Genomic DNA, 22,238 nt, shown 5'->3' with positions numbered 1-22,238 from the left:
CCATAGGGACATGGGTCCATGGAATCCATTGGGATTTGGATCTGTTAGGACACACACAAATCCATTTGTATTTGTAACCATGGGTGTGGATCCTTAGGGCTTTGGGACCATGGAAACACACACGAATCCACAGGGTCCATGGGAACACACACATGGATCATCGGTCCATGGAAACATGTGAATCCATAGGCATTTGGATCTATTACAGCACACACGAATCCATAGGGATTTGGGTGTGTGGGGACACACACACATAGATCCATAGAGACATAGGGCCATGGGAACACAAACTCATGGATCCGTAGGGATTTGGGTCCATGGGAACACACAGAGATCCACAGGGACATGTGTCGATGAAAACACATTTGAATCCATAGGGATTTGGATCTATTACGGCACACACGAATCCATAGGGATTTGGGTGCATGGGAACACCCACTCCAGGATCCAAAGGGCTTTGGAACCACCCGAATCCCCCGGGATTTGGGTCCATGGAAACACCCCCCGCCCGCCGCCCCTCACGCAGTTCCCGCCTTCCCCCCGGCAGGCTGGCAGGGGGCGGGGCCTGCTGCAAACCACGCCCATTCCCCTCCTTATGACCCCGCCCCTTCTCTCCTATTGGTCGCTCTCCTCCCCCCGCCGCTCCCCATTGGCTGCCGGGCCGCGCGCGCGCTCGGACGCGGAAGTGCCGGGGCCGGAGCGGCGGCGGAGACGGTGAGGGGAGGGGGGAGGGGTCGAGCCCAAACCCCGCTCAGAGCTCTGGGAATGGCGATTTATTCCCAAAAATCGGAAAAAAATTGGAGTATTCTGGTTAAATCCCCGAGTTACGCTTGGGTTTGATGAGGGCAAGGATTTATTGTTGTGTTTCCGCCAGGAAAATGGTTTATTTGGGGGTTTTGGTGAGGAATTTAGTTTGGTTTTTGTTTATTTTCATGAGATAAGCTGTTTATTCTTGGTGTTGGGCCAATAAAATTATTTGTTCTCTGGGTTTTTTGATGAGATAAAGAGTCTATTCCGGGGTTTTCGTGAGGAAAACAAATTAGTTTTGTTTTTTTGAAAATGAGGAACTGTATTTAATCGTAGTTTTCAATGAGGAAAATGGTTTATTTTTGCGTTTTTCTTGAGGAAAAATAGTTCATTTTTGGCTCTTGAGGAAGAAAATGGTTTATTTGTGGTTTTTTTGATGAGGAGAATTATTTATTCTTAGAGGGTTTTGATGAGGAAAATGGTTTCTTCTTGGTGTTTGCTCAATAAAATGGTTTCTTCTTGCTTTTTATGAGGAAAATGGTTTATTTTTGTGGTTTTGATGAGGGAAGTGGTTTATTCTGGAGCTTTCCTGAGGAAAATGGGCTTGATAAGGAAAAATTATTCTTGGTTATTTTTATGAGAAAAACATTATTCTTGGTTTTGGTTAATTAAATGGTTTGTTATTGGAAATTTAATCAGAAAAATAAATATATTTTGGGCTTTTAGTGAAGAAAAGTGTTTATTTAAAATTTTTGTTTATTTTATTCGCTCTTTCTTCACATTGAAACAAAAATTTTGGATCCTGATTTTTCCATGGAATCATCAAAGGAGAGATAGAGAGGGTTAAAAAGTTGAATTTAAGGACTGGGCTTTAATTACTGCTGGAATTTAAACATTAGAATCTAACTACTGGAATTTAACTGGAATTCTTCCAGTCGAATTAAACTACTGGAATTTTAACTACTAGAATTTTCACAATCAGAATTTAACTAAAAAATAAACACCAAAATATATTCCCACTTCCAAATACTTGCATTTCTTTCAATAGAAATGATATAATAAATAATTAAATATTTGCTATTTAAGCTGGAGGTCTTTAGAACCTCACGAGGTGATTTGCATATTTTTAAATATTCATGAGCTGTAGCAACACTGAGGAGCTGCAGTGCTGGAGCAGGAATCCCTTTCCAAGGAATTTTAAAAGGCAGGATTGGTTTTTTGCCTCACTTAAGGCACTCACTTAAGTGAGAATTTCCACTTAAGGAAAGAAAACGTGGAATTTAATGAGGCTGGATGGTGTTAGAACAGGTTGGACGAGCTGGAGCAGCCTCTGGAATTATTCCAGGTGTGGTTGGCTGGAGCTTGGAGCAGCCTGGGATAGGGGAAGATGTCCCTGCCTGTGGATCTTTAAGGTTCCTCCCAACCCAAACCATTCCATGTTTTAGTCTTTTTTTTTTTTTTTACAACCTCACCTTAGGAGGATTTAGTGGAGAAGGCAGAGCTGGACTTTTCCTGCAGAATCTCGGTGGGGGAACAGGGGTGAGCAGGAATGTGGGAAACCAGGTTAGATGGAATTTTGAATCACCACGAGGGTGACTAAACACCTGGAAAAAGGGAGCAGGGAAGCTTTGGGAGACACTCAAACTCACCTTGGGCGAGGTTTAGAGCAGCAGGTTGGATCCAAAACCTCTTCCAACCCTGGATTCTTTGGGAATTCTGTGCCAACACTCACAACTCTCCATTTCTGTGCCTCCCAACCCAGGGAAATCTGCCATGTCCAGCCACCGTCCGGCAGCGGACGGGAATTGCTTCTACATCCTGACAGAGGACTGTGCCTATGGAAACAAGTACTTCCAAGCTGGCAACTTGTGCTTCTGCAGTGAGAGGAGCTACCTGAGGAATTTTTCTGAGGATGGGCCCCCAGCTTGCTTCCTGAAGGTCATCATGCTGGACGACAGCTCCACGGTCACCATCAACCTGGAAATCCTGCAGCCTGTGCGCCAGGAAGCTGCTGGATTCCTCCTGGCCATCGGGAGCCACAGCGAGCGCTTGGATTTTTTCCTGGAGAGGCTGAGCCTGGAGGGAGCTCTCCAAGCTGTGCCAGGTCAAAATGTGATGGTGGAGGTGGAGAGGGAATTTTTTCCTGGAGTCGTGCGTTACATCGGGAGCATCTACAAGCCCAGCTTGGCTGCTGTGCTGACTCCGGTGTTTTTTGGGGTGGAATTGCAGGTAAGGAGTGCCCAAAGTCAGCAAATTCCTCATTTTTCCATGAAATTTCTGTGTGTGACATCTTTTCCTGGCTTGTTTTCAGGGAGAGGGGGAAAACAGAGGGAGAAGTGATGGGTCCTACCATGGCACCGAGTTCTTCAAGTGCAAGAGGAACTGTGGGATCTTCCTGCCCTTCAGCAAAATCCAGTTTATTCCCACATCAGGCAACGATTATGGGAAGCAGAAGCTGGGAAAACAGGACACAGAGGAAGAGGTTCCTGTGAAAGTGGGAGATGCTGTCAGCTTCTATGTGGATGAGATCCCCACCAAAGGAATTGCCATGGCAGTTTACAGGGAAGGGAACCAGTGGTTCGTGAAGGTTTGCCCGGTAAGAGCAGCTTTTCCATGTTTTTTTTTTTGGGATTTTAAAGGAAAAAAAATCACATTATGGTTGGACATGAAAGAGAAGTAGAAGGAATATCCAAAAGGGATGTGAGGTTCTGTGCAAACTTTCCAAGCTTGTTTAAAAAAAAATCCTTCATATTCCAGTGTTTAGCTGCTGGATTTTTCCCTAGCTGATGGATTTTTCACTCCTTTCAGGAAGAAGAAGGAACAACTGATATTTTCAGGGAAATCCCCATGGATTCTGTTGTGAAGGAGAGCTTGCAAAGTAGGTGATCTTTGGATGTGTCTCTCCTGATCCCATTCTGGGGGAACTTGGAATTTATTCCCTACCTGCAGAGTACTGAGGAGCTGAAATTCTAATAAAACCTACAGCTTGTCTTAATGGGCAGGGATTTATGGAAATATCTCAAGTTCCACACAAAGCTAAAGCTGAATCCCATTTCCCAGGAAGGAGAGTCTGATGGTAGCAGAGAATTCCCTCAGGGAAGAGGCACCACTGGTTAAAAAGCCTTTAATTCAGCTGTAAAAGATGGAGCAGGAGCTTCATCCGGGTGGGAAAGCTCAGGTGCCAGCAGCAATGGTGAGAATTGTTGGACAATACAAGGAATTAGTAGAAAAATTAGGAAATAACCCCCCTGCTGCCATTCCAGTAGTCTGGGAAGGGCTGGATTAGCTCCAGGGCCAGCTTGAAGTTGGAATGTGAAGCTTTGAGCAGGGAAACAAGGAGCAGGATCATTCCCTCTCATCCTGTCAGACCAGCTTGGACACACTGGGAATTACACCTTGTGTCCTTGGTATTCAGCTTCCTGCTTGTGTGTGTAGCCTGGAATTTCCAAAATAGACCTGGAATAAGATTCAGAGGATGGAATTCCCACCTCTCCTGATGTTTTGTGTTGCCTGTCAGGTTTTTTCCCAACGTTTGAATCCGACGTGGGCTTTGGAAAAGCAAATCCGATGAAACAAGAGATCAGCGAGAGCAGTGAGGAGGGGGAAGGTGGGAATTCACCCCTGGAAGTGAATTCCATGGTCCAGATTACCTTGGACAAAGGGAATCAAGTTTCAGGAATCATCCGCTGGTTGGGCTACCTGCCTCAAATCAAGGAAAAAATGGCTGGAGTTGAACTGGTGAGGCTGGAAAGCTGGGAAAGGACCTGGGAGTGCTGGTGGCAGTGGCTGAATATGGAGGGTGGAATTTTGGGATCCCCAAGGTTGGAATGGAGCTGGGAAGGGTCTGGAGCACCAGGAGCAGCTGAGAGGGCTCATCCTGAAGAAAAGGAGGCTCAGGGAGAATCTTCTGGATCTCTACAAATTCCCTAACAGGAGGGTGGGACCAGGTGGGAATTGAGTTCTGCTCCCAGGGAACAAGGGACAGAACAAGAGGAAACAGCCTCAAACTGCTCCAGTGGGCATTTAGGTTGGATACTGGGAAAATTCCTTTATGGATGGGGTTGTCCAGCCCTAGCACAGCTGCTCAGGGCAGGGATGAGGTCCCCATCCCTGTGGATGTGGCACTTGGGGGCACAATCTAGTGGTGGCCACATCAGCATTGCACAGACTCAATCTCAGATCTCTTTTCCAACCATAATTCCATAAATCCCATTCTCAGGGCCATCTCTGGTGCTGTTTTCCCAGGATGAAGACAAGGGGCTCACAGCTGGAGACTGGATGGGCAAGTCCTACTTCCACTGTGCCCCAAAGCGCGGCCTCTTTGTGAGGCTGAACTCCTGCCAGCCCGACCTGCGCTTCCAGAACTTTCCCAGCTCTGCCCTGTCCCTCGGGGATTACAGTGAGTCCTCTGGGAGGCAGGAAAACAGGGATGTGATGGGAGAAGGATGGGGAAAACCCCTGTGGTCAGTGTTTCATCTCTTTCTTCGAGTGTTGTTTTTTTGGTGTTTATCCTACACGACATCTTTGGCTGGATTCAATCCTAGGGGTCTTTTCCAACATAAATGATTCCTTAGGGAATATCCCACAAGTCAGAGAGATTGTGATTTATAAAAAGCTGGATTGAGAAACCACTATAGGTCTCAGAGTTGTAGACTCACCTCAGGCTTATGAGGCATCAAGGAAGGGCAGAGTTGACCCAAATGAGAAGGTGAAGGCAATTCTTTTCTTGCAGGAGGACAAGAAGTTCTTTCAGAGGGTCCAGAGAGTTTTCCTCCCCTCAGGAATGAGGCAGCAGTCCATGTTCTCCAAGGGCGGATGAAGGGCATCCAAGGCCATTGTAATTCCTGCTACATGGATGCAGCTCTCTTCAGGTAAGGACCTGCTTGAGTGAGGCTCCTTAAATTAATGTTTTTTTTTAATTGAGAAAGCCCCAAATTGCAGCACTTCCCTGGATTTCCAAGTTGGCTGGGAGTTTACCTGGTGTAGAGCAGATGTAACTATGTGGAGATGAAACCTCCAGGCTGCGTTTTGATCTCCTTCCCAAATCCAGCAGGTTTTTCAGCCCTGAAGACCCCCTGTACCCCTGTGTCTGTCATTCAGGGTGCTGAGAGCTCGTAGCTTTCCGGATTTGGATTGTGCTGACTCTGTCCCTGGAAGTTCTGGCTGGAATCATTCCAAAGAACCCACCCAGGAGGTCCAAACTTCCCTGCCTGGAGAGGAAAAGACTCAGTGCTGCCCTTCCCTGAGCAGTTTTGGCTGCAAAGTAGGAATTTCCTTCTCCCTGAGCTGTTCCCTCGCTTTCTCCCAGTGTTCATTGTTCCAGATGTGCCTCACTGTTCAGATGTGCTTCCCTCACCTCCCTGTAGTTCCATGCATGGATTGCTGGGCATCAAAGCCATTGACTGTCACCAGCCACCACATTTTGGTTCCAGCTGTTGCTTCCAAGCCCTCAAACTCAAACCCATCCCACTCTTCCCACAGTCTCTTCTCCTGTACCTCCGTGCTGGACTCCATGCTCTTCATGCCCTTCCCACTGTGTGACAGGAATGTCCAGGGAATTCTGAGGGATGAGATTGTCAATCCCCTCCGAAGGTGAGTGTAGGGAATGCTGGAAGTTGTCCCATTTGCCTTCATTCCTTCCCTGACCCCCTAAACCTGGCACTGAAGGAAACCTGGCAGCCAAATCCAGAGATGTTCAGGACAAGGAGGAATGGTTTTAAACTGACAGAGTGTGGATTGAGATGGGATATTGGGAAGGAATTTTCTGTGAGGGTCTGGGAATTCCCAGAGAAGCTGTGGCTGTGCCATCCCTGGAAGTGTCCCAGGCCAGGTTGGACAAGACTTGGAACAACCTGGTGTAGTTGGTGGCATCCCTGCCCATGGCAGGGGGTTGAACTGGATGAAGTTTAAGGTCTCTCCAAGCCCAGCCATTCCATGATTTCCCTCACCTGCAGCTGGTTGTTGTTCCCAGGACTGGCTTTGTCAGGGCCAGCAGTGTGATGCACCTCCGAGAGCAGCTCACAGACAAGGGCCAGTGCTCCAGCTTTACCAATGCTGAGAAAGGTAAGGAGCTCCCTGGGGCCCTTCCCCAGCTGCTTCCCTGTGTTCTGCCTCATCCAGGCAGCAGCTGGCAACTTCCCTTTGTGCTTCTCCCAGGAATGTGCTTTAATTAGGTGCTGATATTAATCGATGTAAAAATTCACTTGTAAAATTCTTTCAGCTTTTAAATCTCAGAGCCCCTTCCAGTGCCTAAAGGGGATGCAGGAGAGCTGGAGAGGGACTTTGGAGAAGGGATGGGGGGACAGGACATGGGGAATGGCTTCCCACTGCCAGAGGGCAGGGTTAGATGGGATTTTGGGAAGGAATTCTCCCCTTTGAGGGTGGTGAGAGGCTGGGATGAAATTTCCAGAGAAGCTGTGGCTACCCCGTCCTTGGAATTGTCCAAGTCCAGGCTGGATGAGGCTTGGATCACCCTGGGATAGTGGAAGGTGTCCCTGCCCATGGCAATGTCTGTAATTCCATGATCTTGAAGGTTCTTTACCACCCAAACCATCCCAGAATTCCACAGAAGTGCAGTCTCTGAAGGCTGCTTGGCATTTTCCATGATCCCTTTGGGATTTGTGCCTTAACCAAGTGCTTTGTCCCAGTTGTCCCCTAACCTGAAAAGGAAGTTCCAGGTCCCTGGAATGCTGGCTCATGTTTATCTGGCTGCTCTGGGATGCAGTGACACAAGGCAGTTCCTGGCATGGTCTGATCCATCCTTTCATTTTCCAGATCCTGAGGAGTTCCTCAATCTCATAATGCAGCAGATCCTGGGAATTGAGCCACTATTGAAACTCCAGTAAGTTTCTACAGCTGAGGGATACAATTCCCAAGGCCAGGCTCATTAATTTTCCACCTCAGAATCCCTGGGGGGCGTGGGGGAGGTCACTTGCCCCTTTCACCAGAGTTTTTTGGAATCACAGCTCTGGGTTTTGCACAGCTCCTTCTGCTTTCCCTTAGAAACAGACTCTGATCCTGCTTGTTATGATCTTCCCATCTGGGCAAAGACAATTCTGAGCTCTCCCTGGATGTTGCTGCCATCAGAAAATGGGGATAAAAACCCTGTGTCATCCTCAGGGAGAGCCAGAAGGGGTTTGAGAAAGGTGAAGCCTGACTTTAGGGCAGACCCAGCAGTATCCAACAGCCTTTGGATGAATTTGGGATGTGTCCAGGCTGCCAAGCTGGCTCAGCTCCCACAGCCTCTCAAAACAGGCAGCCCATGGATGCAGTCCCAGTTTTTTGGGGACTCTACAAAGAGGATGAGAGGCTAGAGGAAGCCAAAAATAACTGTGCTGTTGGTGAGCACAGAAAGGGAATTGTTGGATTTCTGTGCTCCTTTGTGGAGCCGCCGCTCGAGCCGTGGATCGTGGAGTGCTGGGAAAGGCTGAGCACAAGGAGGGCTCTGTGCTGCAGCTCCCCTGCACGGGGTCATCCCAAGGAAATCCCTTCCCTGCTTTCTTCAGGGATTGTGGGAGGTCTGCACACGACTCACCTTGAGTTTGGTTTTTTTGGATGCTTTTTTTAATTCATCTTTCATCGAAGCATCCGTTTGTCAATTTAAATACTAAATTATCTTTTATATCGAGGGGAAATGGACTTTTGCTTACAGGATGTGCTGCTGCAAAGGGATAATGAGGCCAAAATTCCTCCTTATCTCCTGCTCCCCTGGCATAAACTTGGTATTTTTGGGTGGAAAAAGTGCTTTGTATTGCACCAAACCACCTTTGGTGTCTTGAGCTCTCCCAGGACAAACCTTGGGAAACTCCAATTTTTGTGTCACCACATCCCCAATCCTATGAGCTCTCCTTGCAGGTCAGGAGGCCAGAAGGAGCAGGAGTGTTACTGCTACCAGATATTTATGGATAAACAGGAGGATTTGGTGGTTCCCAATGTGCAGCAGTTGGTGGAACGTTCCTTCCTATCCTCAGATCTGAAGCTGGTGGAGGTGAGTCCAGTTTCCTTCTACTTTCCTGCTTTTCTTGCTTCCCAAAATACCTGTGAGGCCTTGGATGTTTTATATCCAACACTGAACGCAGGCATGACTTAGGAAAAGGCCTCTGCTTTCCCTGTTTTCCTTTTCTCTGTGAGTAATGACAGCAAATTTAGAGAAAAATCTCTGGGATTTGGCTCTTCTGGCAGGGTGACTCCTTTCCTTGTTTTTTTTCTTTTTTTTTTTTCCCCAGATCCCATCTTGCTTCATTATCCAAATGCCACGTTTTGGGAAGGAATATAAAATGTTCAGCAAAATCATCCCTTCCTTGGAGTTGGATATAACAGATTTGCTGCTGGACAGTGAGTTATGGATAATGGGCTGTGAGCAGCCAGCTCTGGGCTCTCTGGGGTGGGATTCTTCCTTGAGTCCCAGTTTTGGCAGGACAAGCTGGATTTTAGGAAGGATCTGAAGGAGATACTCCCTCTGAGCTCTGTTTCCTTGGCAGGTCCCAGGGAATGCTGCCTGTGTGGAGATGTTGCCACTCTGGAATGCTCAGATTGTTTCAAGGACAAGGTGTTTGCAGCCACAGGCCTGAAGCAGTTCTGCAGCTCCTGTTCCAGACAGGTATTCCATGGCTAATCCCAAAATCCACCTGGGAAGCTTTCAGCAGGATGAACCCTCCCAAAATCCTCACATTTCCCTGGCTGTCCCTGCAGCTGCTCACCTTGGGCATGGAGCAGCCCTTCCCTGGGGGTCATTCCCACCGGGAACCAGAGGTTGTGAACCCTCTGCTTACACAGAGCCTAAATAATAATGGAATCATAGAAAAACTTGGGTTGGAAAGGACCTTGAAGCTCATTCCAGTTCCACCCCCTGGGTGCTGCTCACTGTCCCAGGTTGCTCAAAGCTCTGCCCTACCTGGCCTTGGGCAATTCCAGGGATGGGACATCCACAGCTTCCCTGGACAACCTGTTCCATAAATAAGGTGTAATCCTGCAGGAACTGAGTGCTGATCCCTCCCTGCTGCCTCTCCATGAGCATTCCCACAGTTTCTGCCTCTTGGGGGTGCCCTGGTTTGAAGGACAGGTGTCTGCCAATAAAGGCAGAAGCTTCTCTTTGAAATGGAGAATGTAAACCCCCTTCCTCCAAATTATTATTATAATTTTGAAATTAAGGGGCTCTCAGAACAATTCTCAGGGGAATTAGGAATAACAATTCTTTACTAGGAAAACTGAAATAGAAATACAGTATTACAAAGAACAATCCCAACCCTGACAGAGTCAGAATACAACCTGACACTCTGTCAGTCAGTCAGGGTGTTGGTAGCAGTCCCATTCAATGGTGGCTACAACCTCCTGCAGTGACAGATGTGGTTCAGCTGGAGCAGTGCTCCTGTAGAAGGTGCAGTTTTCCTCTGAAGATTTAGAGATGATGGGGAAAGGTCCAGTGTTCCTCTGGAATCCAGTGGAAAGAAAGTAACTTGCTGTCCAAAATCTGTTTTTTAATCTAGGTAGGAAAGGCTTGGCTCCTCCCCCTGGCTGGAGCATCTCCCAGTGGGATGATGTAATTTTATCAGTCACACAGTGGGACTGAATGGGCCAGCAGCAGATGATATCTTCCTGGAGGGAGGATGGGTTGTGGAAAAGATAAAGATGACTGCTTCACCTTGTCTTAAAGATAGCCCATCAGCAGATGGTATGTGCCACAGAGATCAGGAATCACTGCCCCACCCAGCTTCAACAGTGACAGAATACACATTTCTGGCCACATCAACCCAACACAGAGGGTCACAAGCTCCCATTTCATCTTCCTGCTGCCAGGCTGTTCCCACAACACCATCCCAGGCAAGCAGGGAGCACGGGAATCACATCAGCAGGGAATAAATTGGGAATCTGACCTCCTTCCCCTCTTCCAAGCAGGCCAGGGCCAGTCCTGCCAATGCCACCCTGTCCCCTCTCCTCAGGTTCACTCCCATCGCCGCCGCAAAGCGCACAGACCCAGGAGGCTGCACATTCCAGAGGAATTCCAGAGCTGGAGCGCCCGGGGCTGCCAGCAGGTCCCACGGGAGAAGCTGGAGCTGTTTGCAGTGCTCTGCATTGAGACCAGTCACTATGTGTCCTTTGTGAAATACGGCCCTGGGAACGAGCACTGGATGTTCTTCGACAGCATGGCCGACCGGCACGGTGAGGGAACGGGAGGGGGTGAGGGAATGGGATGTGGGAAGCTGCCAGGGGCTGCTCACTCCACCTTTTCCTCTCAAGTTCCCCTGTTTAGGGTTTCTCTGGGTTTGCCTTCCCTTGAGTTAGATTCCAGAAGGGCCAAGCCAAGCAGGTGGGAGTTTGGGGTCCCAACAAGGGATTTGGGATCCCATCCCAGCTGGCTCAGCTTGTGGGCACAAATTGTTCAGAATTATGGAATGGTTTGGGTTGGAAGGGACCTTAAAACTCATCCAATTCCAACCCTTGCCATGGGCACCTTCCACTATCCCAAGCCCCATCCAACCAGGCCTTGGACACTTCCAGGGATGCAGCAGCCACAGCTCCTCTGGGAATTCCATTCCAGCTCCTCACCACCCTAACAAGGAAGAATTCCTTCCCAGAATCCAATCTCTCCCTGCCCTCTGGCAGAGGGAAACCATTCCTTGTGTCCTGTCCCTCCATATCTTGTCCAAAATCCTTTTCCAGCTCTCTTAGGTTGAATGATCTCCCCTCATCTGGCCTCTTCCAGTGCTTTTGGCCTCTCCATCTCCCAGCTGAGGCTCTGTGTGACTCTTTGAATGTGCTGGGATTTGCTGGAGCTGTAGGAACTCATCCCTTTAGGATCTTGTTTGGGATTTTTCCTCCTCCTTTCCACCTTAGGTGGTGAAAACGGCTTCAACATTCCCACGGTGACGCTGTGCCCAGAAGTTGCCAAATACCTGGACTTGCCCCTGGCTGTGCTGGCCCTGGAGCAGCCTCGGGACATGGATGGGGTGGCCAAACGTCTCTTTTGTGATGCCTACATGTACCTGTACCAGAGCAGGAAAATGGCACTTTACAAGTGACACCATCCCAGGCTGATGTCACAGAGCAACATCAGGAACGGGAGCTTGGATCATCCCAGAAGGTGGAAGCAGCTGAATCTGGATGCTCTGTGCTGCCTCTCCTCACACCTCTCTTGGTGTCAAATTATCCAAGTCAGGCTGGGTTTGTTAAAACCTGGCTTTATCCAGTGGAAGTTGGTCCTTGGGCACAGCTGGAGTTGGAATTATTGATGCTCAAATTCATTCTCATTCCCCACATTCCACAGTTCTCCCTCTCTGGCTACTCTGCAGCTGGAGCATCCCCACATCCTTTTTTCCCTGCCATCTCTTCCTTTCAAAGCTGGGGACCAACAGAAATCAGAACACAAGGAATTATCCACAGGTTTACCAGGAAACCACAAGGTTCTCTAAAACATCCCCACCTGGATTTGTGGAGTGAGGAAAATCAGGTCAGGATCGATTTTCCTCATGTATCCCTCAATTCCCTGCACTTCCTTATCCAGCACTAACTGGCACTTTTAAACACCACCCCTTATTTCCAATCATGGATATCCCTGAGCTGAAGCTATGCTTTAAAAATAGATATTTTTTCAAGAACAAAACTGGAAGGAGGATGGGAGCAGAGGAGCAACATCTGGGCTCCTGCTACTTCCTCTTTTTGGCAAAATCTGCACAAGATTCAGTGTTCCAAGCTCACTTTTAGCACTTTCTGTCTTATCTTTGCATCCACTTCCAAGTTCTGGGGTCAAACACCAGAATTCCAAAGGCAAAAATAGAAAAAAAAAAAGAGCACTGGGATTTTCTGCAGGAAAGTTGAGGGTTTGGGTGGAACTGGTGTTCCTTAAGTTAAATAAATTTGTAAACTTGGGGGTTCTCTGCTATTAAGTGGGAAGTTGTACTGGTGTCATTGAGATGCCCAAATTCCACAAAACCTTCAAGGAAATCATCCAGGAGTCCCAGATGTGCAGGTTTAACCCCATTCCTGCTCTTTCCCCCTCCTCTTTAATGCAGAGTGGAGTAAATTTAACAAAGCCTGGAGCTTTGGATCTTTCTGGCATTCCAAGTGTTGCCAGCAGGTCCTGGAGGGATTCTTTCCCTCTGCTCAGCTCTAATAGGTCACACCTGGAATACTGGGTCCAGTTTGGAACTCCCCAGTACAAGAGGGACAAAATCAAAGGAAAAACCACAGAGATGATGAAAGGACTGGAGCATCTCCAATGAGGAGAGGCTGAGGGAGCTGGAATTGCCCAGCCTGGCAAAGGAAAGACTCAGGAAATCTCCTCAATATCCATAAATGGTTCCTAAACATCAGGAATTGCATTTTATCCATGAGGGTGACAAATGCTGGCACAGGTCACTCTCCTTGTTATTCATTCTTCCTCTCCCAAAAACTCAGGAAAATCTCTGCTCAGGTACAATGGACTCCTTATCTTTGGTGCTTTGCTTAAAAAAAAAAAAAATCTAATTTATAGCAAACTGATCCTGGATTTCCTGGAGTTTTTTTGCCAGTCTTAAAATGGGATACAATGGTGTTGGAATTCTCAGGATCAGGCCAAGCTTTGTTAAGTTCTTAATTATTTTCTTCCCTGTAATTTCTGCCAAGATCCAAACCATGGAAGGGAGGGTGGGCAGGGAAGCCACGGGTTTGATCCCTGGGGAATTTCCCTCTCACCTTCCTCTTCCCAATGGAGCTCCAAAGGGTTTTTCACTGGAATTAGGGTCAGAGCCATGGTGGGAAAAGACCTTTATTTTATATTTTTTTGTTTAGTATGAAGCTCAGTGTGGGTTAGAGCCACGATTCCTGTGGGAAACAGGGGTGAGAGAGTGCAGGTGGCAACCTGGAGCTGGGATCAACCTGGAGCTGCCCTCCACATCCCAGGGAATTTGGCCAGAATGGAAACAGTTGGAATGTGGCCACAGAGATGAAGAATGCCAAACTCAGAATTGTCAAAGCAAAGAGTGTCTGCCGTGAGTGTCCCATGTCACCCTTTTGGTGGCACTCCAGGCTTTGTTCTAGTGCCACCAAGGAGCTTCAGGATGGGGACAGGACTGGCAGCGCCACCAAGGAAGGCACAGAAGTGGCAGGGCCACCAAGATAAGGCACAGAAGTGGCAGGGCCACCAAGATAAGGCACAGGACTGTCACTTCCAGGGGATGCAGGGACAGCTCTGCCTTCCCCATCCCTGTGTTCCCAGCTTGCCTGCTCGGACCCCAGGGCGCTCTCCCAGTTCCTGCAGGTTCCTCAGCAGCAGAAAGGTCTAAATTAGAGTTGTTAATTGCTAATGAGGCCCCTGGGCTTCCCAAAAAAGCGCAGAGCAGGAGCTGGGGATGGGCAGGGCCCCCCTCAGTGGCTGCCCTGACGCAGCTCCAGGAAGAGCCGGTGCAGCCGTTCCGTCACAGCCACCTGGGAAAGGGAACAGGAGGGCTCAGGGAGCAGCTCTGTGGTGGCTTTGCTCAGGCCACCCAATGCAGTGGCATTCCCAGGTGTGTGGCTGTGGGATGTGGGAATGCTGGACGTACCGGGTAGGGCTGTGGCTCCTGCAGCCGGCGGTGAGCGGGGCTGAGCAGGCTGAGGGACACCTGGGCATGGGTCCTCACCTCGGGCAGACTGGGCAGGGGCTCACACACCTGCAGGGATGGAGATCCATGTGGGAAGATCCATGTGGGAAGATCCATGTGGGAAGACACCACCCAGCACAATTCCCAACGAGCCACCGTGTCCGAGTTGGCACCAGAGTTGTTGGCACATCTCAGAAGCCACCACACCGCCCTTGATCCATCCCCCAGCATGGAAGAGGAGACCTCCCAGGAGATGGGAGCAGCCCTGACCTGGCCATCCCTGAAGTAGGTGCGATGGAGGGGCTCCACAGTGCTGGGAGTGACCCTGGTGCTCTCCTCAAGCTGCCCCAGGACACGGATCCCCAGCTCCTGCCCCGCGCGGGGCGACGGCTCCTCCTCCAGGGCCATGAGGTCCATGAAGGGGTGACCTGCCAGGAGGGCATCAAGGAGAGAGTTATGGAGCAGGAGATTCCCTCAGGACTCTGGGAAGGGTCTCCAGACTCACCAGCAGTGTCATAGAGCCGATAGATCGCCTTCATCCCCGGGATTGTCATCTTCTCCTCATCCTCCGTGAGCTTCAGGCACGGGGAGCCATTGACCTCCACCAGCTGTGGGAGAGGGGAAGGGAACCTGTGAACCCTCTGGGGAGGCCACTGATGCAAATCAGCTGAAAAAAGACAATTTAAAAAATCCTAAAACCAGTTGGGCATTCTGCCTCCTGCTGCCTGTGGAGAACTTGGGGCTTCTGGTGGGCAAAGAACTGGCCATGACCCAACGCTGGCACCAGGAACTTCCCTGTGTCCTGGGCTGATCCCACAGTGTGGGCAGCAGGAGAGCAGGGAATTCTGCCCCTTGGCCCTGCTCAGGTGAGACCCCTGAGAGCTGCTCCAGCCCTGGGGTCCAACATCAGGAGGATGTGGAGCTGCTGGAGCAGGTCCAGAGGAGACCACAGAGATGCTCCAAGAGCTGGAGCCCCTCTGCTCTGGAGCCAGGCTGGGAGAGCTGGGAATGTCCAGCCTGGAGAAAGTTCCAGGGAGAGCTCAGAGCCCCTTCCAGTGCCTAATGGGGCTCCAGGAGAGCTGGAGAGGGACTTGGGACAAGGGATGGAGGGACAGGACACAGGGAATGGCTTCAAACTGCCAGAGGGCAGGAATAGATGGGATTTGGGAAGGAATTCCTCCCTGTGAGGGTGGTAAGGGGCTGAAATGTAATTCCCAGAGAATCTGTGACTGCCCCATCTTTGAAAGTGTCCAAGGCCAGGCTGGACACTGGGGCTTGGAGCAACCTGGGATAGTGGAAGGTGTCCCTGCCCATGGTGGTGGACCTTCAAAAATCCCTTCCAAGGCAAATTCTTTTGTGACTCTGTGACTCCAGTGGGGCTGGATGGCCATGGAGCAGGTGTGGATCACCTGGCTCAGTGAGGACTGGGATATTTGGGATCCAGGCTGCCACCAGTACCTTGTAGACACAGCCCAGGGATGGCTGCAGGGGACACGTCACCAGGTTGGTCCCGATGCCGATCATGTCGATCTCGCTCCCCTGAGGCAGCAGAGAAGACAGAAACCATCAACATCCCAGCCCTGGCAGCACCAGGGACAGCCCAGGTGACATCCCAGCCCTGCCAGCCCCACCCAGGTGACATCCCAGCCCTGCCAGCAGGTTCCTCACCTCCCTCCTGAACTCCTCCAGACTCTGCTCGCTGATGTCGTTGCTGACAGCGATGGGGATGGTCCCAAACCAGGGCACCTGGAAGCTGGAAGGAGCAGGATTTGGGAGGATCTATGGATCTGCCTGCACCACCCAGAGCCATGAGGGCTCCCAAATCCTGGCAGAATGAGGGGCTGGGTGCAGGTGAGGATGGCAGGGATCAGTGACCTCCATCCCAGAGCTGGCTGGGACTCACTGAGCTCCGCAGGCTTGGAACACTCCCCGGATTTCCTTGGATTGCTGAGCCAGGTCCCCGCTGTCCAGGCGCACTCCGATGGCCTGGTACCCCAGCTGGTGCAGTGCCAAGGCCACGGCACAGAAATTGGGCAAACCGCTCCTGGCATGGGCAAGGAAAGCGCTAATGACAAGTGAGAGACTGATCCAGGGTGGATCCAGCAGCGATTCCCAGCCCTGTGCCAACCAACATTCCTACTTGAAGGCCACCAACGAGGAGGGACATCCATCCCCTGTGCCATGGTACTCACCTCCTGACACAATAGGTGTCCAGCAGTCCCTGGAAGTCACAGGGGAAAGTGGCAGCGTAGGACACGAAGGCGGCCAGCTCGCCCTGGTTGGCCTTGCCAGGAGGAGTCTGGAGCAGCTCACAGACCCGCTGCAGCCAGGACACGGCCAGGCCTGCGAGATCCACGGGGTCCCCTCCAGCCCGAGGCAGCAGCTCCTGCCAGGGGAACGTGGGATTGGCACAGCCTGTGGCATTGGCCAGGGTGCCAGGAGTGTGGGAACAGGTGGAGTGTTCCATTCCCCATCCATCATCCCACTCTAATCCCTGTCTGCAGTCCCATCCCCATCCCATCCCATCCCCATCCCACATCCCATTCCCCACCCTTGTCCACATTCCCATCCCACTTTACCCCCATCCCCACAACATCCCATCCCACTTCTCTCTGCCCATCCCTATTCCCATCCTAATCACACCCATATCCCATCTTCATCCACATCCCATCCCCAACCCCATTCAATTCCTACCCCATCCAATCCCCAGCCCTATCCCATCCCAACCCATTCCCTTCTCCATTCCTATCCCTCTCTACATCCCTACCCCCATGAAATCCCTATCCCATCTCCATCCCACCCTCACCTGCACTCCCATCCCTGTCCTCATCCTACCCCATCCAATATTCATCCCCATTCCTATCCCATACCAATCCTCATCCCAACCCATGCCATCCCCATGTCATGCCCATTCTCATCCCATCCCTATCCTCATCCTCCCCCATCCAATATTCATCCCCATTCACATCATATCCCCATCCCATCCCTCCCCATCCAATATTCATCCTTACTCCCATCCCAATCCCATTTCAGCCCATCCCCATTCCATCCCCGTCCCATCCAATATTCATCCCATCCCATCCTCATCCCTATTCCCAACCCATCTCCATCCAATATTCATCCCTATTCCCATTCCATCCCCATCCACATCCAATATTCACCCCTATTCCCATCCCATCCCTATCCTCATCCCTCCCCTATACAATATTCATTTCCATCTCATCCTCATCCCAGCCAATATTCATCCCTGTTCCCATCCCATCCCATCCCATCCCATCCCATCCCATCCCATCCCATCCCATCCCATCCCATCCCATCCCATCCCATCCCATCCCATCCCATCCCATCCCATCCCATCCCATCCCATCCCATCCCATCCCCGCTCACCCGCGGCTGCGCCTCCCCCAGGCCGCGGAAGGACATGACGAAGGAGTGGGCGATGGTGCCGCGCACGGGAATCCCGTAGAGTTTTCCCGCCAGGATGTTGCTGGTGCAGTCGAAGCCTGCGAGGGGGGACGGGGGGGACAGCAGGTGACGGCAGGGCCGCGGTGGCAGCGGGCGCCGCGGGGCGGGACTCACCCCCGATGTAGGAATACCGGGATGCCGACAGCGCTCCGTCCGGGCCCTGCGCGCGGCGCAGCCCCATCTCCATCAGCTTCATGTCCGGGCCGGCCAGCAGGCGGAACCTGGCAGCGTTGGTGGCCACCAGGCTGGGGACAGAAGGTGGGTTGGGTTGGTGTGGCCAGAAATGTGTATTCTATCACCATCTGTTAAAACTGGGTGGGGCAGTGATTCCTTATCCCTGTGGCGCATACCATCTGCTAATGGGCCATCTTTAAACCAACTGGGGCAATCATCTTTATCTTTTCCACAACCCATCCTCCCTCCAGGAAGATATCATCTGCTGCTGGCCCATTCAGTCCCACTGTGTGACTGATAAAATTACATCATCCCACTGGGAGATGCTCCCGCCAGGGGAGGAGCCAAGCCTTTCCTACCTAGATAAAAAACTGAGATTTTTGGACAGCAAGTTACTTTCTTTTCACTGGATTCCAGAGGAACACTGGACCTTTCCCCATCATCTCTAAATCTTCAGAAAAAAACTGCACCTTCTACAGGAGCACTGCTTCAGCTGAACCACATCTGCCACTGCAGGAGGATGCAGCCACCATTGAATGGGACTGCTACCAACACCCTGACTGACTGACAGGGTGTCAGGTTGTATTCTGACTCTGTCAGGGTTGGGATTGTTCTTTGCAATACTGTATTTCTATTTCAATTTTCCTAGTAAAAAACTGTTATTCCTAATACCCCTATCTTTGCCTGAGAGTCCCTTAATTTCAAAATTATAATAATTTTATATAAATAATAAATTTAAAAAATGATATAATAATTTCTCCATTTCAAAGAGAAGCTTCTACCTTTACTGGCAGACACCTGTCCTTCAAACCAAGACAAAAGGGGACAGGTGACACAGAGCCAGCACAGCCAAAAGGAGAAGGGGCTCCAGGACTCTCCCTGCTTGGATGAGGCAGGGATCACCATGGGACTTGGTGGAGTTGACCAAGGGGACCTTGGGGGACAGGGAGATCCTAAGGGTGATCTGTCCATCTCTCAGGAGAATCTGGGGGACAGGGAGACCCTTCAAAGAACCACAGAGTCCTCTCTGGAAAGCTCTTAGGAAAACTTGTGGGGGGCACTGGGACACCCTCCGGTAGCTAAATTCAACTGGTAGAATTCCAGCAGTTAAATTCCAGTAAGGGACTTGTGGGGTCATGGTTCCCCCAGGACTGGGGTGTCACCACCCCACATCACCCTCTGGATTGGGGGGTTCTGCACTCCCTTCCCCTCTCCATCTTCCAGGGGCTTTGGGATCATCCCCATCCCAAAATACCTGGCATAGTTGACCAGGCACAGCAAGGTGGTCTCCAGCAGCTGCACCACCAGGAGCGGCCCCTTCACCTGCAGGAATGGCACCTGTGGGAACAGCAGTGACAATTCCAGTCCCTCTGGAGCAGGGAAGAGCTGGGAAAAGCAGAAATGGGGGTCCAGGGGATCCCAGAGTCAAGGAAAAGGGAAGGCCTGGGCCTGGGAGAGGTGGGATGGTCAGCAAAAGGGTTGCAGGGGGATATTGGTGAAGGAAAAGGGGATCCCAGTGCCAGAGAAGGGGGTGCAGGGGGATCCTATTGCCCAGGAATGAGGGTCCAGATTGTCCCTGTGCCCAGGAAAGGGGTCCCAGGGGTTCCCTGTGTGAAGTAAAAAAGGGGACATTGGGTGGGGACACCCAGGATGGGGGTTCAGGGGGTCCATGGTGTTGAGGAAAGACTGGGGGGAATTGGGGATGGGGATCCAGGGGCTCCTTGGGTCAGGGAAAAGAGGGGTGCTGGGAAAAGCAGGACTGGAGTTCCAGAGGATCCCAGGTGCAAGGAAAAGGGGAGGTCTGGGAGCTGAGAGAGGTGGGATGGTTAGAAAAGAAGATGGAGGGAAGGTCCCACCCTGGGAAAGACGACGGAGCCCTCGGGGATGGCGGTGACGGTCACCTCGGAGGCATCCAGCGTGGCCAGGTAGTCGAAGAAGGCGTCGTCTGTGCTGCTGGGCAGGACAGAGCGCAGGTACGCGACATCTGCGGGGACACCGCGGTGACACCGGGGACAAGGGACACAGGGGAGGTGGGGGAGGGCACCGAGCCTCCCACGGACACGTGGGTGACAGCACCGCCAGCACAGAGCAAGGCAGGAGGGGATGCCCCGAGTCCTCTCTCAGGGACGTCTCTGGAGGGTGTCCCAGTGTCCCCCCCAAGATTCCCTGAAGGCTCTTTGTGTCCCCTGAAGTGTCTCCCTGTCCCCTAAGTCCCTCTGAGAGATGTCCCTGTCCTTTTATGAGCTGTCCTGATCCCCTGAAGTCCCCCGGGGGGTTCCCCCGTTTTCCCCTGTTCCTCTCCCCCACTGCAGGTCCCCAGTTCCCCAGGACCCTCTGAGGGACGTCCCTGTCCCCCTCGAGTCCTCCTAAGGGATTCCCCTGTCCTCCCCAAATCCCCCTGGGGTGGTTCCCATCCCCAGATCACTCTGAGAGATGTCTCTGTCCCCCTTAACTCCCCCTGAAACGTCCCGACACCCCTGGATGCCCGTCCCATCCTTTACAAGTCCCTTTGAGTTGCTCCCCCATCCTCCCCGGCGGGAATTTCCACCGCTCCTCGCTGTCCCCTGGAGTTGCTCCAAAGTTTCCCTGGGAAGGTTCCTCCCTTTCCCCTCTCCCACCCTCGCTCCCCACAACCATCCTCTCCTCCCGGGAGCTGCTCCCCTGTCCCTCAAATCCGCGCTGGGACGCTCCCCTCGCCCGCCACTCCGTGTCCCCCGTGTCCCCCGTCCTGTCCCGCGCTAGGACACGCACCCGCAGCGGAGAAGCGGAAAGCTCGCAGCCCCCGCAGCCCCTCGGCCAGGCCGGCGCCGAGCGCGAAGGCGCCGCGGAAGGGCGGGCGGCGGAAGAAGAGCTCGGCAGCGGCCGGGGCGCGGTGCCTGCCCGCCCGCCAGTGCCCGTAGGCCATGGACACCTGGTACAGGTCCGCCAGCGGCGCCATGGCGGGGCGGGGACACGGCGACAGGGGAGGGGACACGGGGAGGGACGGGGAAAGAGGAGGGACTGAGGAAGCACGGGGTGGGGGGACGCGGGGATGGCGACACGGGACACATGGCAGCGGGGATGGCAGCGCAAGGGGGACGCGGGGATGGCGACACGGGGACAGCAGGACAAGGGGGACGCGGGGATGGCGACACGGGGACGTGGGGATGGCAGCACCAGGGGGACACAGGGATGGCGACACGGGGACGGCAGGACAAGGGGGACGCGGGGATGGCGACACGGGGACGGCAGGACAAGGGGGACACGGGGATGGCGACACGGGGACACGAGACAGCAGCACAAGCGGGACACGGGGATGGCAGCACAGAGGACACAGGACAGGGTTGGCGACACGGCTGGACACGCAGGGTGGCAGCGCACAGCGGACACGTGGCGCAGGGATGGCAGCACAAGGGGGACACAGGGATGGCAGAAGAGGGAGGATACGGGGACAGTGGGACATGGGGAACAACGGGGACGGGGAACCAGGGACGGCAGCACGCGGGGGACTCAGATTGTGACAAAGGGGACACGGGACAAGGATGGCAACACACGGGTGACACAGGCACAGCGACAGACACAGGACATTGGGATGGTGGCCCATGAGTGACACAGCACACCGGGGATGGCAGCACATACATGGGACACAGGGGTGGTGACACGACAGAAATGGGACACAGAGGGCACACGTGGCACCAGCTGGACCAGCAGGAACTCAGGATGGCAGCACAGGGGACAAGTGGCACCCCCAGCACTGCTCTGGGGGTGGCAGGACCCTGCGAGGGACACGTGTCACACATCCAGTGACTGGCCCCACCAGGACAAGGGACAGCCTTGCAGCACAATCCTGCGTCCCCTGGTGGCCCCAGGCCTTGGACTCTGGCACTGGGACTGACCTCGTGTTCCCAATCAGGAATGTCACCTGTGCTACACTCAAGTGACCTGGGCAGGGAGTCAGTGGGAAAAGAGGGAATGAAATCCATCTCAAAACAGCAATTCCTGATGTTTCATGGTTATTCATCCTGGTTTTTTGTAGGGAGTGACTAGGATTTCTAAACTTTGGGAAAGGTGACTGGAAAAACCCTGGGACCTTCATTCCAGTCCCAAAATTCAGGTCCATGTCAAGACTTTTCCTTCCACGAAGGACGGGGAAAACATGGAATGGTTTATGTTGGAATAGACTTAAAGTATCTCTCATTCCAATCCCTGCCATGGACAGGGACACCTCTCACTACCTCAAGTTGCTCAAATATCCCAAAATATCCCCCCAAATCCCCCTGGAGAAGCTGCACCCGAGGGAAAAACCCGGACCCAACG

At 52.2% G+C, this 22,238-nt stretch overlaps 2 protein-coding genes across 3 annotated transcripts; one reads left to right on the top strand and one right to left on the bottom strand.

Annotated features, from left to right (window-relative positions):
- Positions 1 to 666: 666 nt before the first annotated feature.
- On the top strand, positions 667 to 13,224 carry LOC130250442 (ubiquitin carboxyl-terminal hydrolase CYLD-like). 2 transcript variants are annotated; one of them, XM_056486165.1, is made up of 15 exons: positions 667 to 714; positions 2,510 to 2,976; positions 3,059 to 3,343; positions 3,556 to 3,625; positions 4,265 to 4,485; positions 4,993 to 5,146; positions 5,480 to 5,618; positions 6,229 to 6,339; positions 6,719 to 6,810; positions 7,522 to 7,588; positions 8,602 to 8,734; positions 8,973 to 9,081; positions 9,228 to 9,346; positions 10,686 to 10,905; positions 11,581 to 13,224. In XM_056486165.1, the coding sequence occupies exons 2-15, from the start codon at positions 2,521 to 2,523 to the stop codon at positions 11,763 to 11,765; spliced, it is 2,361 nt and encodes a 786-aa protein (XP_056342140.1). In that variant the 5' UTR covers positions 667 to 714; positions 2,510 to 2,520; the 3' UTR covers positions 11,766 to 13,224. The 2 variants fall into 2 exon arrangements, with proteins under 2 accessions (XP_056342140.1, XP_056342141.1); XM_056486166.1 differs by lacking the exon at positions 667 to 714 and adding an exon at positions 740 to 899.
- Positions 13,225 to 13,471: 247 nt separating this feature from the next.
- Positions 13,472 to 20,908, bottom strand: NAPRT (nicotinate phosphoribosyltransferase). Its single transcript, XM_056486176.1, has 13 exons — positions 20,694 to 20,908; positions 19,799 to 19,926; positions 19,198 to 19,280; positions 17,883 to 18,013; positions 17,691 to 17,806; positions 16,496 to 16,689; positions 16,207 to 16,347; positions 15,972 to 16,056; positions 15,762 to 15,842; positions 14,809 to 14,911; positions 14,574 to 14,731; positions 14,265 to 14,372; positions 13,472 to 14,148 (listed from the first exon to the last, which is right to left on the bottom strand). The coding sequence occupies exons 1-13, from the start codon at positions 20,878 to 20,880 to the stop codon at positions 14,089 to 14,091; spliced, it is 1,575 nt and encodes a 524-aa protein (XP_056342151.1). The 5' UTR covers positions 20,881 to 20,908; the 3' UTR covers positions 13,472 to 14,088.
- Positions 20,909 to 22,238: the final 1,330 nt, after the last annotated feature.

This window comes from Oenanthe melanoleuca, chromosome 2 (genome assembly GCF_029582105.1).
Source record: "Oenanthe melanoleuca isolate GR-GAL-2019-014 chromosome 2, OMel1.0, whole genome shotgun sequence".
In the NCBI taxonomy this organism is placed as follows: Eukaryota; Metazoa; Chordata; class Aves; order Passeriformes; family Muscicapidae; genus Oenanthe; species Oenanthe melanoleuca.
This window is presented reverse-complemented; position numbering and strand designations above follow the sequence as displayed.